This window comes from Perca flavescens, chromosome 8 (assembly GCF_004354835.1).
Source record: "Perca flavescens isolate YP-PL-M2 chromosome 8, PFLA_1.0, whole genome shotgun sequence".
NCBI classification, from domain to species: Eukaryota; Metazoa; Chordata; class Actinopteri; order Perciformes; family Percidae; genus Perca; species Perca flavescens.
Window position 1 is genome coordinate 33,697,524 of NC_041338.1, and position 19,817 is coordinate 33,717,340.

The 19,817-nt window shown below is 40.3% G+C and overlaps 1 protein-coding gene across 3 annotated transcripts in view; it reads left to right on the forward strand.

The window, feature by feature from the left end:
- Positions 1-17,624, forward strand: part of pot1 (protection of telomeres 1 homolog) — an 82,068-nt gene extending 64,444 nt beyond the window's left edge. For 2 of the 3 annotated variants that reach the window (XM_028585314.1, XM_028585316.1), the window contains exons 11-21: positions 6,305-6,489; positions 6,915-7,024; positions 9,177-9,203; positions 10,411-10,437; positions 11,254-11,410; positions 12,137-12,345; positions 13,284-13,419; positions 13,535-13,620; positions 15,155-15,249; positions 16,890-16,995; positions 17,256-17,624. In XM_028585314.1, the coding sequence (XP_028441115.1) occupies positions 6,305-6,489; positions 6,915-7,024; positions 9,177-9,203; positions 10,411-10,437; positions 11,254-11,410; positions 12,137-12,345; positions 13,284-13,419; positions 13,535-13,620; positions 15,155-15,249; positions 16,890-16,995; positions 17,256-17,395 (1,278 nt within the window). In that variant the 3' untranslated portion in view covers positions 17,396-17,624. The remainder of the gene's footprint in view (positions 1-6,304; positions 6,490-6,914; positions 7,025-9,176; positions 9,204-10,410; positions 10,438-11,253; positions 11,411-12,136; positions 12,346-13,283; positions 13,420-13,534; positions 13,621-15,154; positions 15,250-16,889; positions 16,996-17,255) is intronic. The other variant, XM_028585315.1, reaches the window with a different exon arrangement.
- The last annotated feature ends 2,193 nt before the right edge of the window (positions 17,625-19,817 follow it).

Here is a 19,817-nt window from a genome sequence, read left to right on the forward strand (position 1 = left end):
GGACAGCAAAATCATCTTAGGGTCAAGTGGGATGTTCACAGACTAGATGAACATGGCGTTATTGATCACCTCCCTCCAGAATGATTTAATTATGGGATTATCTTGGCACACTGGGCTGAATTGCGACAGAGAGTCCAATATGTTAATATATTCTTTTACCTCATACCATACATTAACCATATTAAGAACTACAGGATGAGCAGTATGTGTTCTTAAGTATGAAGTATCAAATGGAAAATACAGCAGAGATAAGCAGATTTGAGGACATTTCCATATAAATTTCCTGAAGAGTGCTGTGAGTGTCTTAAACATTCCTGTGGGTGGCTCGAGAGGGAGATTTTATTTATTGGTTATTTAAGATTTATTTAATCATGAAGTCTCATTACGTTTCAAATCTCTTTTATAATCATCACATTATGACAACCTATTCTGTGATGTTACTAAGGAAGTAAGTAAGGCCTTATTGAAAACACAGGTATGCTGATACCTTCTGGATGTCAGTGATGACTGTTTGGCTTTTTATATATATATATATATATATATATATATATATAACTCAGCAGGTGTATACAATGTTTTGATTGACAAAACATTGTCTATACTTTGGAAAATGATGTCCTGGATTTTTCTCTGCTAAAAAGTGTAAAAGTTCCCAGTCTTGCTGGCGTTCCCTCGGTACTGCAGTCTTCATTTCAGCCACAATATGAAAGTTTCGACTAATTGAGTAGTTGATTTAATCGACAGATCTGTAAAACCACAAAGAATTGCACTTAGTGTCTTCAATAATCATAGGTGTGTTTTGGGCGTAACATACAATAAACCAATCAGAGTGTCATCTCCCATTCCCTTTAAAAGCCAGGCGCGTTTGGACCTTGTCACATTGCTATTATGATGGAGGATTTGCTAATTTGATAATTAATGGCGCGATCACTTTCCGCTGCCTCAAGATAGAAATAAGCCAAGAATGCACCTGAACACACCTCCCTGTAAGACCAGCATGCCCATGGGCGCGGGTATATAAATAGCATTTGCTATTTAAACGACGTGTACGCTGGTCGGGAAATTGACAACTGCGTTGGTCTTAAACTAGCAAAGACACTATGTCGGGCTTTGTGCTGGGCCAGGCGCAAGATAGGGCCCCATAACTTTCTTGAAAATAAGTCCTTCAGCATGAATGACAAAAATGACTAATCAACTGAAGAAATCTTAGTCGAATAAGACGAAAACAATGGGATAGTCAACTAATCGACTAATAGGGGGCAGCCCTAGTTTATTAAATGGTGAAAATAATGTTTATCGTCTCTGTCCTTGATTGTTTTATTTAAGCTCCGAGTGCAGTCAATGTATTTATTCTGAAATGGGGTTTACTTCAGTCGGTCACATCCCTTGTTCCCCATCGAGTTGATTTTCCAGCACAAAGAGCCCCACTGTCGAGTTAGGCTGTATCTGTCTGGCTTTTAAAGCCCATTTCCTGCTGCTCCATAAAGAAGCCAGTGTGAAATGAACAGTTTCTTCTTCTCAGCGAGGGCACAAGTTTTTTTGGCTGCTTTATTGAGCTTCAGCTTGACGAGAAGCCGTGGAAGCCAAAAGCAATCTTTAGAGTTTTAAGGAATCCCTTTTTACTGAGCAGCCGGGCAGCACTAATGCCATGAGACAGAGGCAGCGGCATCTAGGCTTTCGGGCGGTGGGCGGACGTTGGAGTGTTTAGTTTTTTATACAGATCAAGTACTTACAGAAGCCGCCACAGGCTGCTCCACTCTGTTCCACTCTGTTCCCTCAGCCTCTTTAAAAAGGAAATGGTTTGTTTGCAGGAGAAGCTGCAGGGAGCCATTATCTGTCAGACAGGCCAATCGCTCTCAGAGCTGTGGACCAGCGTGTCGGACAGTCCCTGAACGCCCCCTTCCCCGTGCCCATGCTGATGGTGATAATGTGCCCATTATACTAAATGTGGTCCCAGCTGAATGATCTGATTGGTAAAAAAGCTGGTCACAAAACTCTCACCTCAGATTCTCCTGCTGTTGGTTGCTATGCCAACTTTTGCAGTAATGATTGAGCTATGAGGTCATTTTCTCTTTTTTTTTTTTTTTTCCTGCACTTTCTTTTCTTTAAAAAAAAAATCATTCTCAGGTAATTTTGTTCTTTTGAAGACTTGAAATTATCTTAACCTCACACAGAAAGTAGAGATAATATATTTTGATGAGACAAACACTGTGCTCTAATGTAGTTTACACATATTTGTCAAAGTTTGGGTAAACTACATCCATAGATTTATGTTAAAGCTACCAGCTCTCTGGGTCCAATCACCTGCAGGGAGTGCAAATATCATACCTCAGTTTTGCTACCGATACCAAATAAATACTCATTTAATACCTTACTTTATGGAATATCCAAATAAAAAGTACAGCCACCTGCCACATTAAAGGACATCCTAACTTCTGAGATTTTAACGGTGAGATTTGGAAAATTGTCAGCAGGCATGAAAAGTATACATAATGGGCTAAACTTTAAAGGTCCCATCGCATGAAAATGTCACTTTATGAGGTTTTTTAACATTAATATGAGTTCCCCCAGCCTGCCTATGGTCCCCCGATGGCTAGAAATGGTGATGGGTGTAAACCGAGCCCTGGGTATCCTGCTCTGCCTTTGAGAAAATGAAAGCTCAGATGGGCCGATCTGGAATCTTCTCCTTATGAGGTCATTAGGAGGAAGGTTACCTCCCCTTTCTCTGCTTTGCCCACCCAGAGAATTTGGCCCACCCATGAGAGAGAGACATCATGGCTTTCAAACGAGCAAAGTGGCAGTTGGTCAAGGCCACACCCCCACCCTCCACCTAGCGCCCTTTATATAGAGTGTGGCCAACTAGGGAATCAAATGTTCTGAGCTATCCCTTTTATGCGATTGGTTCCGAGGTGGTCACGTGTTTCTTGGATGTTCAAGAAAGCAATGCCGCGTGAAAATGATCTTGGGTGGCTCGAAGCTTCTGCATTTGCGTACTTCCGTTGACCAGGTTTCTGTCCGAAAAAGTTAAAATCCTCCTCCAAGCTGCCTGTGCCTACATAAATCAGGATACAAAAATAATAATGAAAATGAAAACTTCCACAAATTTTGGCACCATCAAATAAGGGTGGGGAAAAAATTGATATAGCATCGCGATATTTTCCGTGGCAATACTGTACGATATACAGACGCCAAGTATCGATCTTTTATGATATATGTGTTGGTCTGCTTGACAATCACATTTTGCAGCAATAAAATTGAAGTGAGATCAACACACCGAGAAATGTATCTTTTTAGATAAAACAGATGTTGACAAAGTTTCCTTCTGGGAACATAATTTGAAATTGGGAACAATTTGGAATTGGAAAAAAGTTGCTAAATTGCAATATGTTGCAGGAATATTGCAACATATAATATTGAATCGTGACACAAGTATCGTGATTATATTGCATTATGAGGCCTGATTCCCATCCCCACCGTCGAAAAAACTGCAGCGTCAACTTTCATCAACAAAAGCGTCTCAGTAAGCGACTGTATTTTGGACATACTGTGACCTTGGTCCTCCGATCCGATGAGTCATGTTTTGGTCTAAACTTAGTGCTGCTTCTCTCAGCTGAAAGTCTGCTCATTATAATCACACCTGGCCTCTCAGGACCGCTGCAGAGGATTTAATATGTGACTACACACTGGAAGCTCGACCAGGCGAGATCAGAGCTGATGGCACATGGCACTTCCTTTATTCGCCCTGCCGTCTGGTGTTTTTTTTTTTCAGAGCCTCCTAGCATTAGTCATTCTCTCAGTGCTCTCTACAACTACAAACTATCATGTAGCTTTGATAAAACACAGCCAGACTCCCGTATCTTCCCGTTGTTTTCATGTCTCAATCTGCTAAACATCCAGGTCTCCGAAGACTAAATAAAACTCAGGCTTAGTCTGGTTTCCCGCACACATAAAGACTGTGTTTGGTCTCATTGTTTGCTTCCAGCCACAGTGGAATTTATATGGTCTTAATAACGATCCATACTCAAACAGCAGGTTTTCTTAAGGACTTAGAAAGTGCTGCTGAAGAACTAAGGAGGAGAGTACCATTTCTTGACCTTAAAATGAAATGTAACTATTTTTTTTTTATTAGAAGACACCTACAAGGGGTGAAGATATTCTCAATCTTATGTTTCAAAATCATCCAGTCTTTTGATGGTATTGAATAGTTTGTAACTAACAATAAAGGCAGGTACAGTATATGTGTGTGTGTGTGTGTGTGTATCTGGGTTTTATTTAGGCTAAACCCTGTCATGTAAAAACACTATAAAGGCTTTCTGAACAGAGTGAATACCTCTGACTCTTGATTACTGAAGCGTTTGTTGATGATGAGAGTGAGGAAAGATTTCTGCAGGCTTGTCGTGACAGAGTTGAAGAGGGAAAAGAAAAAAAAGACAAACCTTCAAACCAAGTCCTTTGAGCAGCCTCTGAATCACTGTCACCACACTGACTGTAAGTTTGGTGCAACAGCGCCATCTGCTGATTGATAAAAAGCTGGTGAAGTCTTCACTGACACCTACAGTGGGAACAGTGACGGAGAGTTTGGATGACGTTAGTTTGTTTGAACTGAATGGCCTTTTACATACAGTTAGGAACAAATCATTAGGAAGTACTATGTGTAATGTGAAAGATGTCACTTGTATTTGTGAATCCACAGAGAATTTTCACCAACTCTGCAGCTCTGCGGAGCTTTTTAGTTTCTTTTGGCTCCTAGTTTTGGATTTGTGGGATATTTTTTGTCTGGTTTATTCTCCGTGATTCTATCAAACAAGCTCTGAAACCAATCACAATCGTCTTGGGCGGTGCATAGCCCCAGATGCAGCGACGGTGCTCTGCTAACATGCTAATCAAAACAACTTTATAAGCTGACAATATGTCAGATTTTAGTTTACAGCTTGCTCTGTTGCCAAGAGTGGCAAAAGTGGGCAAAAACAATTTGTTGATTTGTTACCTTCGCAAAGAAGGTCATGTTTTCGTCTCATTTGTTTGCCGTTTTGTTTGTCAGTCAGAAGTTTTACAGAAAAAACTACCAGCCCGCTTTTCATGAAACTTGGTTAAAGGGTGTTAGCATGGGTCAAGGAACAACCCATTGTGGAGCGGATCTGAATCACAGGGCGGATACACAAATTCTTTTTCACTTTCGTTAACATTGCGAGATAAGGCATTTGTGCTACGTTCATGTGGTGTTGGAATATTTGGAAAAATGAGTTCCTTACTGGGAAACATACCTTGGCGGAGGTCTGCGCTCTTTGAGTGCCCTTGTAGTTGACTTAAATATTTGCAACTGATTCTCACTCCCATCTCGTAAAATACGGACGCTTAGTCAGGTGCTTTTGTTGTTATTGATGCTAAAAGTCTCCTTTAAAGTCCGTGACACGCGGGAATGGGACGGTTGAGTTTAGGATAAGGTCGTGGGTGGGCTTACGCTTCCGTGACACGTGGGAATAATGGGACGCTTAAAGAAGAAAGAAACATGCCACGCAGGACACAAACCCCAGTCTCCTGGGTGAAAGTCCTGTGTTTGACCCATCCACTAGGGCTGGGCAATATGGAGAAAATCAAATATCACGATATTTTTGACCAAATACCTCAATATCGATACCGCAACGATATTGTAGTGTTGACTATTGTTGCTTTCACAAAATATTTACACAATGAGATTTTTGATAAATAATCGTCAGTAATATGGCTATAATGACTAAGTGGGTAAAGTCAAATAATAGAACAGTTACAACAGTCTAGTAAGTTCAGAAAATGACATCACTTTACTGTAATGCAGCCTTTAAAACCAGGAAAAAACACCACTTGTGCCATGTTACAATTTTCAAAATCTAAGATGATATCTAGTCTCATATCGCTATAATATCGATACAAATGAAGGGCGTTTTGTCCAAACGTCTGTATTTTACGAGTACGGAGTGAGAACAGGTTGATATTTGGATCCAACACAAGTATCTCCTTTTATACTGATAGTAAACTGGAGAGCAAAATAGGCTTCTTCAAATTTTGGATTTGACGGACATGTTTTTTATTTTTTATTTCATTGAATTTTTCTGTCTTCAAAAGAGGAACTAGTCAATTTTACACATCAACATCAGTTGACTAGTCATGGTTAGTTCTCAGCTGGTAAAAGCAGTTAAAACAATGTCAAAAAGAGAAAATGACATTGAACTCTTTGTGTACTTCAAGATCTTCCTCCATCTTGCTGCTCTTTGTTTACAAAAACAATAATTTTGTGTGTTAATTGTCCCGTTTGCCTGTTTATCAGCCCGGGGACTTCCTGCGGATCTACAACCTACGAGCGATCCCAGGATCCAGTAAGGTGCCGGGCCTCACCAGCAGCCAGTCAGAGGAGGTGGACCACCTGGCTTTTCACCTGCACGGAGGAACGGCGTACGGCCGGGGGATCCGAGTTCTTCCAGAAAACAGCCCCGTCGTGAAGGAGCTGAAGAGGTACAGCAGGAGACGAATATGACGAAATATGCCTGAGAACTGATGGTTAAGAATAAAGTCCTTATAGGAAACATACTTCATACTGCAGACTCTGGTTCTGTTTATTGGTTCTGATTCTGCTGCATAATTGAACCACAAAAGACAAATCGTACAGCAATACTTGAATAATTTCCCCTGATTTTTTTGCACATACTATATATTATTTGCACATTCTTTATTATTGTTTATTTCATATTAATGTTTAATATGTTTGTTTGTTTATGTATGCAACTTTCCCCAAGGCAAATTCCACATAAGTGTGACTTATTGTGGCAATAAACCCTTTTCTGATTCTGTACTTCTGTATGTACATGTATGTATGTGTGTGTTTGTGATCACAAGTCTCCCAACCAGAAGTCCTTTTCTTCCTGTTTATGTCTCTGTAGAGTCATGAAGGCCTTCCCAGAGGATGACGAGTACGAGCTGAATGACGACGAGTACGAGCTGAATGACGAGGACATGTTGGACATCTGGTGCACCCCGCCAGAGTTTCTAGGTACGAATGGATGTTCAACAGGTCTCGAATGTATCCCGTTTTTTCCACTGAACCATCAAATATCAAAAGTCCACTGGATGGACAGGGTTTCCCTCAGTGTATTGCCATGGCCCCCGCCAGGCCTAAGATAAAATTTATATTTATTTTTAAATGACGTTTTTTAAACTAGTTACAGTGGGACGGTGGGAAACTTAGACGTAGTCATATTTTCAAAACTCCAGTTAGCTTTTAGCACTGACTTAATGTACCCCTTGGAGATGTCATGGGCTTAATTCGACAAAACATCGATGAAGGGGGGTGCCCATTTGATAACCCCAAGAAACCACTCCACTCAGACCCAGGCCCCATGAGAGAGCGTAAGGAGAGTGATGCTGCTGTCCCAAAGATGGTGCAGGGGAGAGTACCTGTAAAGTTGCGCCAGGTGCGATAACCCTATCGTACTTTGGATTTATTCAAATCTCCAGTTAGCTTTTAGCACTGCCTTAATGTTGTCATACGAAATCTGTCTTATAGCTTTTTGAAATTTTCAATTTTGCGATTCCGACATGATTCTGTTAAATGGTTCTGTGTAAAACCGCTATATTGATTAAAATAGAAGCGTATCTCTTCAGTCAGACCAGTGTGAGGCGGACATCTGAAGAAAACGTGGCTGAAACACCTCCCTTTGAAACACGCCGTTAGTCTTGTTTTCCCAGTAAACCTCCTTTGAAGTGTCTGCTGACAAATGACTGAAAAAGAAAATCGAAATATTTTCATTGCGAGACTAAAATACAAAGAAGACGAGAATGATGTGAGTGGTAGCCGCCGGCCGGTCTTTGGTTAAATGAACGTGTTTGCCAGCAGCGGGAATATGAACATCCTGTCTGCTCAGACGGACTGATTTCTTCTCTGAGAGACTAAAACGGATGGATAGATTGAAGCTGCGGGGAGCTGTTTCCATTAGCAGGGCCTGCTAAAAGCCCACGCTTCACTGGGGATAAAATAAAAAAAGTCCCAACTTGTGACCTGAAGGTTACTGCACAGACAGAAAGCTTTTTTTTTTTTTTTTTTTTTTTTTTTTTTTTTTTAAAGCTGCAGCGGTTTGTCTGTGGTCAGACCTGCAGGCCTGATGCTTTTTGTAGAACTCTGAGTGGACAAAATATTTGGGTCGCAGTTTCTTTGCAAGAAGAGCACGGACATTCTTCTTTTAAACATAACTTCTTTATCAACATAGCCCAACAATTTGGCTTTGTACAGACTTAAGTAATTCCTTTTTTATCCGAACCAGGGCTTTTAAGAGTCAGCAGGCGAAGAAGGAAAACAAGACATTGAGTTCATGACATGAAGCCTGAGCTGATCTGCACCATTCATTCTATATAAAACATGCTTCCAATATATATTATTCCAAAGCCGTGAAAAACGAGGTCTCTTAAATTCAAAGTATAGTTAACACTTAAAGTGCTCATATTATACTTTTTGGCTTTTCCCCTTTCCTTTATTGTGTTATATATCTTTTTTTGTGCAAGTTATAGGTTTATAAAGTGACAAAACCCAAAGTCCCCCCCAAAGGGACTTACCATCTCCAACAGAAACCACTGTTCACAAACTGCTCCAAACAGCTCTACTGTAGTCCAGCCTTTACTTCAGAGACCAACGTGGTCACTTTGTAACACACGTTATAATGCTCGCCTAGCTGCTAGCATGGCACGCATATATATATATATATATATATATATATATATATATATATAGATAGATAGATAGATAGATAGATAGATAGATATACACGCATACATACATACATACATACACAATTGAGAAGCTGGAATCAGATTTTCCTTTTTTCATAAAAAATGACTCAAACCGATTTAATATAATACTTGATAACTAATCTAATAATCGTTGCAGCTCTATGGTACTGCGTCTCCTTAATTGTATTTCAGTGGAAACAAAATTTAACATGCAATCTTTTATCAGATGTTAATCTCGAGCTAGTTCTTTGGAAACCGCTGCTCTGCTTTAGGATTAAAGCCTTCTAATGAAATGCTTTTCAGATCAGGTGATTTTCTTTTCCACACAGCTCTGCAGAGTACAGTTTGTTTAAAGGCCTGTGTTACCTGTCGCTTAATGATCTGTGTGTTCCTATATCTGCTTCCTCTGTTTCTGTTTTTAGAAGCTGGAGAAGTGAAGTGCAACACAGGTAAGAACCTCAACATAAAGCATGAAAACTCCGCATGAAACTCAAGTGTTTTCATCATACTTAAAATGCATTCAGTGCTGTGTTAAAAAGGTTTTGAAAAATGTGCATCTTTGCAGAATCCCTGTGATATCATCACAGGTCTTATGTCAAATGTGTCATTTGTCATTGAGCAGCCTCCTAGATGTTTAAATCCTGATAAAGAATAAATTGTGAAAATAAAGTCCCAACTTGTGACCTGAAGGTTACTGCACAGACAGAAAGCTTTTTTTTTTTTTTTTTTTTTTAAAGCTGCAGCGGTTTGTCTGTGGTCAGACCTGCAGGCCTGATGCTTTTTGTAGAACTCTGAGTGGACAAAATATTTGGGTCGCAGTTTCTTTGCAAAAAGAGCACGGACATTCTTCTTTTAAACATAACTTCTTTATCAACATAGCCCAACAATTTGACTTTGTACAGACTTAAGTAATTCCTTTTTTATCCGAACCAGGGCTTTTAAGAGTCAGCAGGCGAAGAAGGAAAACAAGACATTGAGTTCATGACATGAAGCCTGAGCTGATCTGCACCATTCATTCTATATAAAACATACTTCCAATATAAATTATTCCAAAGCCGTGAAAAACGAGGTCTCTTAAATTCAAAGTATAGTTAACACTTAAAGTGCTCATATTATGCTTTTTGGCTTTTCCCCTTTCCTTTATTGTGTTATATATCTTTTTTGTGCATGTTATAGGTTTATAAAGTGACAAAACCCAAAGTCCACCCCAAAGGGACTTACCATCTCCAACAGAAACCACTGTTCACAAAATACATACATACATACATACATACATACATACATACATACATACACAATTGAGAAGCTGGAATCAGATTTTCCTTTTTCATAAAATATGACTCAAACCGATTTAATATAATACTTGATAACTAATCTAATAATCGTTGCAGCTCTATGGTACTGCGTCTCCTTAATTGTATTTCAGTGGAAACAAAATTTAACATGCAATCTTTTATCAGATGTTAATCTCGAGCTAGTTCTTTGGAAACCGCTGCTCTGCTTTAGGATTAAAGCCTTCTAATGAAATGCTTTTCAGATCAGGTGATTTTCTTTTCCACACAGCTCTGCAGAGTACAGTTTGTTTAAAGGCCTGTGTTACCTGTCGCTTAATGATCTGTGTGTTCCTATATCTGCTTCCTCTGTTTCTGTTTTTAGAAGCTGGAGAAGTGAAGTGCAACACAGGTAAGAACCTCAACATAAAGCATGAAAACTCAGCATGAAACTCAAGTGTTTTCATCATACTTAAAATGCATTCAGTGCTGTGTGAAAAAGGTTTTGAAAAATGTGCATCTTTGCAGAATCCCTGTGATATCATCACAGGTCTTATGTCAAATGTGTCATTGGTCATTGAGCATCCTCCTAGATGTTTAAATCCTGATAAAGAATAAGTTGTGAAATTTGACATGATCAAAACAGTGAGAATCCTTAATGCAAGGGTGTCTGCAAGTCCTACATTTTTTTTATTTCTGAAATTATGTTTTAATGATATTTTAGGGCTTCTTAAACTTTGTTTTGGAAGTCTACAAAGTGCTGTGACTTCAGGCTGGATAGCTCAACACTTATTTCCCTAACCCTTAGTAACATTTTTATGTTCCCTCTTTTAAAGTTGATGAAAGTCACTCTCATTGTAGTCTATATCTACAACGTTGCATTTCTGGGTTTTTTCCGGTGTCGCCGGAAATTCGGCCGAATGTCAGTCAGCTGTAACTGCTCCTCAGATCTCTGCAGGGTAAATCCAGACAGCTAGCTAGACTATCTGTCCAATCTGAGTTTTCTGTTGCACGACTAAAACAACTTTTGAACGCACACGTTCCACCAAAGCAAGTTCCTTTCCGAGGCTATTTTGCAGAGGCGCCGTTCTACGTTTAGCGCCGCCCAAGACGATTGTGATTGGTTTAAAGAAATTCCAATAAACCAGAGCAGAATGCTGTGTGGACTAGCCAGTCTGGCAGTGCGAGACTAACTTTGCCTGTGTCTGTGAATCTGTAACTGTGTCAGAGATAAGCTGTGGTCATGACACGCAGCTGGTGACACTGTCCGAGGTGAAGCGGTCCGATCCGGGTCGAGTTCACCACGTCAGAGTCCAACTGAGGACCTACGAGCCCCGCAGACTCCACCAGGCTCTGAAACTCTACTGCAGCAAGTGTACATCAATGTGGGCTGACACACACACACACACACACACACACACACACACACACACACACACACACACACACACACACGCATTCACTGTCCCGTCAAAGTGTCACACTGTTAAGACTCCTCAAGCTCTCAATGTTTCCTGTAATGTGTAACACAGTATAAATTGTTTGGTATATGGTTTTTTTTTTTTGTCATATGCACAGACATATATAAATAATGTTTTTTACTGAAGGGTTAAATTAGGAATGTGCTGAGTTTTCTTGGTTTCCTTTATTGTTTTGGGGTTTTAAGTTGGTTTTCAATTCATACCCAGGTACACAGATGTAGACATGTGTGGCAGTGGGTATTTTCGTGTATTTTAATGCAGTAGCATTGTTAGATTTTTTTAAAATGTAAAAAATAGGGCTGTGCTCGATTAAAGAAATTCTTAGTCGACTAACATTCATTCAGTTGTATCGACTAATCGATTAGTTGATTTAATCGACAGATCTGTAAATCTGAGTTTCTCCGCAAAGAGTCATGCAAAAGCACCACTTTAATTCTTGTGTTTACCAGAGATGTTCTCGGACGTTTCTTGGAAATAAGTCATTCAGCATGAAAAAAGGCATCAAACATGACTAATCAACTAAAGAAATCTAAGTTGACTAAGACCAAAACAACCGATTAGTCGACTAATCGACTAAGAGGGAGCAGCCCTAGTAATAAAATGATATATCTGATTTCCCTGTGATCTCAGGCAGGACGTCCCAGACGATGAACTTGTGTCAGGTCTCTTCTCTGAGGCGTCCAAGGACTCTGGACCCTGCAGTCCCCCGCCGTGGGCGCTGTCTGGGCGGGTCGATGTCCCCGGAGATTCCCCAGGATCCCCCAAACGAACACTGAGCGTTCACATGTCCACCCAGCTCATGTCTGAGGACAAAAGCAAAGAGCTCATCTTCCTCATGGGTAACAAACTTAACCGACAGTTTTTATTCTCCTCAGGGTTTTTTTAAATTAGAAAATGTAGAAAATGTAAACTTTGAACACATTTGAAGGGAAAACATCTTTCGTCATCTGGAAGAATAAAAGCTTTATTCCTGCTGCCGTCAAAACGCGCAAAAACACAAAGTCAAGTGTTCATCCTAGAGTCCTCCGGTAGTCTATATCGACCATTTCCAGGATTGTTCAGATGCCGCTGAAAATTCTGCGGGATGTCCGTCACCTTCCGCTTTCTTTGTGTTGGCGTTCTAAAACAACCTTTGAACGTACACACGTTCCACCAAAACAAGTTCCTTCCCAAGCCGATTTTTTTGTAGAGTCACAGCGTGTACAAATAACAAGGTCACATGAGACACAGCCGTCTTCTAACCGTATACATACTGTGAACTATATTCTCAAGCGGAACAATATAGTACTTGGGCGGAATGATTTGCTTTACAACAACCTGTCTGAGAATATAGTTCCTGTTCCTTGTTTACGGTTAGACGATGGCTGTGTCTCATGTGACCTTGTTTTTTGTACACGCTGTGACTCTACAAATCACAACATGTAAATAGGAACATGTTGGCGTTATTTTGTCACAATTCGGAGCAGTAGGATTACTGGAACCATTAACCTGCATATTCTGTGATGGGCTGATGCCACTGGAGCCGTCAGCATTACAGCACACACGGAGATGAGAAGGGTATGTATCGACTTGTCTAACTCTGGGGGTTACGGTGAATAAGCTAAATTCCCAATAAGTCGGCGTGTTCCTTTAAAGAAATGCCAATAAACCAGAGCATGTTTTTCTCCCATCCCGGAATGCTGTGTGGATTCGCCAGACCCTCCTCCACAGCATCGTGGAGGAAGGTCTGGCAACGCGGGACTAGACCTCTGGTGACGGAGGTTCTGGTGTCTTGCAGGTTCGACTCTGGAGGAAACGCGTCGAATCGCCGCCGGCTACCAGAACATCGTCCCTGTGATGTCATCGGCAGGTCACCTCGCTCTGCTGGACCTGTCGGCACCTTTCCTGTTCAGAGGCAGGAAGACCTACTACGGGTGAGAATCCTGGCATACAAACCTGGTTATCAAAATCAGTCAGTTGCTACAAAAACAGGCACACACTTTAAAGTCAGTCCCCCTTTTAACATAATCTCTTTCTGGTGTGTTGCAGGTGTAAGCGTTGCTCCGAGGCTGCAGTGAGGGAGCCGTCGTGTGCTGAAGGAGTCGAAATGATCGATGAGAAGATCATAGCAGAAGGTGAGAGGAGAGTTCGGATTGAATCGCTGAACTGTCGGAGGAAACCCTGGAGGTGGAGAAAACGCACAGGAATCTGCTCACGCTCCAAATGTCGGTGTTGTGTTTTCAGCTTCTTCTGCTAAGTGGCCAAAAAAAGTAAATAATGCAGCTTAAAGGTGCTCTAAGCGGGGTTTTTTAGGCTACAACATTTTTCGTCACATACAGCAAACATCTCCTCACTATCTGCTAGCTGCCTGTCCCCTGAACACACTGTAAAAAACAACTCCTCACTATCTGCTAGCTGTCTGTCCCCTGAAAACACTGTAAAAAACATCTCCTCACTATCTGCTAGCTGTCTGTCCCCTGAACACACTGTAAAAAACATCTCCTCACTATCTGCTAGCTGTCTGTCCCCTGAACACACTGTAAAAAACATCTCCTCACTATCTGCTAGCTGCCTGTCCCCTGAACACACTGTAAAAAACATCTCCTCACTATCTGCTAGCTGTCTGTCCCCTGAACACACTGTAAAAAACATCTCCTCACTATCTGCTAGCTGCCTGTCCCCTGAACACACTGTAAAAACATCTCCTCACTATCTGCTAGCTGCCTGTCCCCTGAACACACTGTAAAAAACATCTCCTCACTATCTGCTAGCTGCCTGTCCCCTGAACACAAACAAACAAACTGCGCCAACCTGCCCCACCAAACGTAACGGAGTTCCAGCGTTCCAGCCAATAACCGACAAGAAGGATTTGGGGGTGGGGTTGTGGGGGGGAGTGTTAGTGCGCTGAAGGGAGGGGAGGGGACTGATGAGGAGCTAGCCTCCGTTTTGTTTGACAATACGTCAACAAGAAGTGACATCACCCAACATTGCTTAGAGCACCTTTTAAATAATAGAAAGCATAAGCTAGACTTGATTTTGATCAACAGAAAATTAATCAGCATTATTGATTAAACTCAATTTCTCTTTTAGTTTGAACAAAAAATAACAATAACATATAAAAACACAATAAGTGCTTTGCAACACAACCAAAGGAATTATAATATCTATAAAGAGTTACAAACAATATGTTCAGTATGTCCCAACCCTCATTCAACTCTAAATAGTTCTTGTATATATGACATCTTTGGGTTTTGGTCGTTTGAAAATGTCACATTGGGCTCTGAGAAATGATTAAATAAATATCATTGAACATCTTTAAATACACCTTCATTTTAAAACCGGCCACAACTGCAGCCACTTTAGACAATAATCTTACTTTTTCGTGCAATTTTAGTACAGAAAAATACTTTTCGTGAGTCAGGTGTGTCGGAGGGGGACAAGTAGGTCAAAAGTTGCAAAGAAACTCCCGCACACTGTCTAACTTGCAAAAAAAAACAAAGTTTAATAGTAGGTAAAGTTTCGGTAAGTTTCAGTTTCATGTCAGTGTCCGTGTCCTTCCTCCTGATTCAGCATGTTTGTAAAAGCTCCTGAACGACTTCTGGCTGACCTCAGGTCTGCTCTAGCCGCAGGTCACAGTGTTTAATCTCGCTCCTCTCTTCTGGTCTGCAGCCCTGGGCGTTCAGCTGCTGCAGTTCGTCCTGCTGATGAAGCTCCAGCTGCAGGACACCACCGACACGCTGGACGTCTTCCTGTGGAGAGACGCCGTGAGTCTCAGAGCGCATTTAAAATACTGCTGACTCTGGAGGATCAGAGGAGATTAGATCACAAGGAGAGGGGAGGAAATCTGAGTTTATTACTATCTGTAGGAACTTTTACCAAAATTATATACTGTATTAAAGGACAAATCCGGCGCAAAATGAACCTAGGGGTTAATAACACATGGGTACCGAGTCGACCCTTCTCTGGGATATGTTTTCATGCTAATTGAATGTGACCAGTTTTAGCACAAACCGCTAATTAGCTAATAACGCTAGTCATCGGGACACGAGTAAAGTAAAAAGAAATCTCTATTTCTACACCACTAAAAAAGCTCAAAATAGCACCACACTTCCATGGTAGCATAATGAGGGTCCCTACATGTAAACCGAAGCATTGAGAACTTTGTAAGTGTACAGACAGTTTATTAAAAGGATAGTTTATAAAGACTGTACCGTTCACGTATACAGTCATGCGCCATCTTGGGAGAACAGTCACGACCAGTCAAAAGACGAATGCCGTGCTTGAGCTATGTTACTGGTTACTGGTTACACAGCGTTTGTCGTTCGTTATAAGCTAATAAGCGGTTTGTCCTAAAACTGGTCACATTCGATTAGCATGAAAACATATCCCAGAGAACGGTCGACTCGATTTGTCCTTAAAGCATTATAAAGTTTGATTTATTACTGTAGTTGCAGTATGTTTTTTTTTATAGGTTGTCTGCTGTGATGAATGATTTGTCTTTTATTTGTTTCCTCTTTGAGGGTTAATAAAGTTATCTAAATTTAAAGAGAGGTTCACAATACACCAGGTGATTGTGAGACTTACTGCAGTGTTTATACAAGGCAAGGCGTTTTTAATGGACCTAATGTTTTAAATTGTGATTTAGAGTTGAAGCGATTAGTCAATGAAGTAATCGATCATCAATCGAACATTAATTGACAACCTTTGGTTTATAATAGGTTATTCTTTAAGTAACTTTTGAAGCAAAAATACAACACAGTCCCTATTTTGATATTGTTGATTTTGAGGATTTACGGTTATTCTTTATCCTGTGGAACAGTACATAAATAATTTGGGATTTTTTTGGACTGTTGATTTCACAAAACAAGCTTTTTTAGGAACTCTGAACTCATTATTATTATATTGGCAGAATAATGGAAAATTTAAACCATCATTCATTGCAGCCCTATTGTCAGCCTCTAACACCAACTCTGTCAGTGTTTTAAAAAGAAACGATCCCTTGCTGGCCCTGAAAGCTCAGCACTCCCTGCACCTTAAAAAAAATACGAGCAAATACACAAAACACAAGCATAGAAAGATATTTTCAAATCCGACCTGCTGCCCTTTGCTGCGTGTCATCCCCCATCTCTCTCCCCTTTCATGTCTATCCACTGTCACTTCATAATAAAGGGAAAAGCCACAAAAGAATTTTTGTACTGACAGCGTTCAAACTCAGTGAAGAAAACGTTTTGATGCAGTTTTGATAAATGAAGAACTTTTCAGCACCGGGAATTCAGATGTTCCCATCGTGGGGAGAGATCTGACATCAATTAAACATCTTAAATTAAAAATACATCACATGACGAAACCACCTGAAAGGGATTTTAACGAGGGGATGATGATGATCGTTTGTGTTTCTAATCAGGAGGCGTTCTTTGGCGTGTTGGCAGAGGACGTAGCAGCCAATCAGGAGGCTCAGAACATCATTCACCAAACAATGGACTCCCTCTGTCCGGCAGAGGGCAGCACCGGTACATCTCACAGACCCACAAACAGCTGGATTTAAGAGTTTGACTCTTTAGTCCAGCTGCAGCTCCAAAACACAACAACATACATGATTCACACATTCACCACTTTGAGTTTTCGGTCTTTTTTCTTCTTTTTTTTAAGCAGTAGAAAAAGTAAAATGCTTGTTAACAATGTTCATCGTCATCATCACTTTTATTCAGTGTTTCTCTGTCAAAGTTAGTTTGCAAAGTTTGTCTCTGATGTGTTGTTGTGTTTACATCAGGTGAGCATCCGTGGATGGATTTGTGTCTGACGGTGTACCGAGCAGAGGACGACGAGGGACGGAACCAAACCTGCTACCAGATCTGCCACAGCACCGTCACCAAACCCTTCTCCACACAGTCCAACGCCAACCCCGCCTGAACCCCCTACAGGTCAAAGGCCATCGATGAACTGCAGAGTTCAGGAGTCCTGCAGAAGCTGTTTTTGTTATGGTTATTTTGTATTTCACATGATTTTGTGGTTTACAAATTGTATTTATTGTGTAACTCCAAGTAAATTAACATAATATGTTGCTTCAAACATGTAAAAAAAATATATTTTTTAGTGCAGCTCATAGAGCCTTTCAATAAAGTACTTTTACTTTTTACTACAAGATCTTCACTCAGAGAACTTTTCTGTTGTGATCTGTTGTGTCACTGCTCCATCTGCTGGTCAACTGACAACATAATGCAATTTATAAAGGACTTATTCTGATCCTTAAATATATAGACAGAGCACAGGGCAAACACACATATGGTAAGTACAAAAATCAATAAAGGAAGTATTTCCAGTTTTTGTATGTCTATTGTTAATACTTATTTGTATATTATGTTTTTATAGACATCCTTCAAAGCAGGAAGCCTACTGCTGGTTGTTGTCCAGAGAGGAAGTAGAGACTGTGGCTAACTTTGGGTAAAGGTTTGTCTTCATCAGTCCTCAGGAAGTTCCTTTTTCTCTACCGGTTTTCCCCCTGGTTTTCCGAAGAGAGATGATGGACACCGACGTCCCTGGAGGAGAGAAATGCCGGCAGTCCCAAACCAGAGTGAGGTGATAAATAAATGTCAAAGTAAATAAAGTTCAAATCATTTAGTTTATCACCAACATTCAACATCAACACATCTAGAGATACATGGTTTTCACTGAACAGCAGGAAGAGGAGGATTGTCAGACAAATGTAGTGGAATAAAAAGTACAGTGTTTACCTTGTTGGTCACAGTGGTGCTGGTGTCGCTTTGCCAGTAGTCATGGGTGGTGCCAAGCTCCGCACGGAGCCCCGGTGACGCTGGAAAATAACCTTGGGAAGGAACTTGTTTTGGTGGAACGTGTACGTTCAAAGGTTGTTTTAGTGGTGCAACATAAAACTCAGATTGGACAGTCTAGCTAGCTGTCTGGATTCACCCTGCAGAGATCTGACAAGTACTTGTTGGTAGTTTAAGTCAAATCTTTGGATCATATTTAATAAACTGATCATATTTTGTTTGTAAAATCTTAATTTAAAAAATAACTATAGCTGTTAAAAACATGCACTGAAGTATGAAATATTAAAAAGGTACAGGTTTGAGGTACTTTACTTAAGTACAGAATAAATGTTTTAAGTTTTTTTTTTTTTTTTTTTAAAGACTTAACTTAGTTTATTATATTGAAGATTTGTTCAACAACATAGTTTGCAGAGAGGTGGACAATATGAGATAAAAAATAACAACAGACAGTTGAGGCAAAACCTTTCTTCTCTGGTGTTTAAAACCACTGCAGCTAAAGAAAACATACCTGACGGAGATACTTTTAAAAATTTTAAATCTTACAAAACTAAAACACCTTATTTTGAAAAGCTTGCATTAACAAATAAGTAGTGCATCAGATCCTCCAGCCAAGGTCTTCCCCATGTCCCACGGTCCCAGCTTAAGCAAGAAAGTGACAGAGCCTTTTCCGTTGCTGGCCCTCAGCTGTGGAACCGACTGCCACCTCACATCAGAATGCCCCTTCAATTGTAAGTAAGTAAGTAAACTTTATTTATATAGCACCTTTCACAGACAAGAAGTGTCAAAAAGTGCTTTTCAGAAGGAACAAACAAACAACAAACAACAAATAAAATACAATACAAAGACATATTGCTAACTAAATGCTTGTCTAAAAAGATGTGTCTTTAGGTGTTTCCTAAAAGTTTCAACAGAGTCCAAGGCTCTCAGGGCTAAGTGATAATTGTGATATTCAAAGCCAGGCTCAAAATTTCACCTTTTTACATTGGCCTTCCCAGCATTTAATTGTCTTATCCTGCTATGTTCCTAATTAAGTGTTTGTCTTTTGATGTCATTTTAGCCTAAATCACTGATTTGTAACTGTATTTTATTTTATTACCCTGTGGCTAATGCACTATGTACAGCACTTTGAGCAGCACAAGCTGTTTTTAAAAGTGCTATGGACAGTGTTTCCTTTATGTTGATTTTGTTGTGGCGGCCCACCATGGCAAAATTTCTGCCACCACGGTATCAGAAATAGGGCTGTACAAAAAATGTAGTCGCGGTTGCCTTTTTAATTATCCTGCCGACATTGCAATTTAACAAGTAGAACTATTCAGAGGTTACTGGGCCTGTCCAATTTAACACCACATACTGTTGCGTTGATGTAGTTTATTGTCAAAACGTTCACTTTCTTCTGATTCGACTATTAGACGAACAGCTCCACTAAAAACGTCACCGCAGTGGGTCCGTTCTAAGTGTACGTTGTTCGGACAGACCTGCCCCCACTGCTACAGGAAACACTGTATAGAAATAAACTTTACTTACTTACTTACATGACTTTCCCC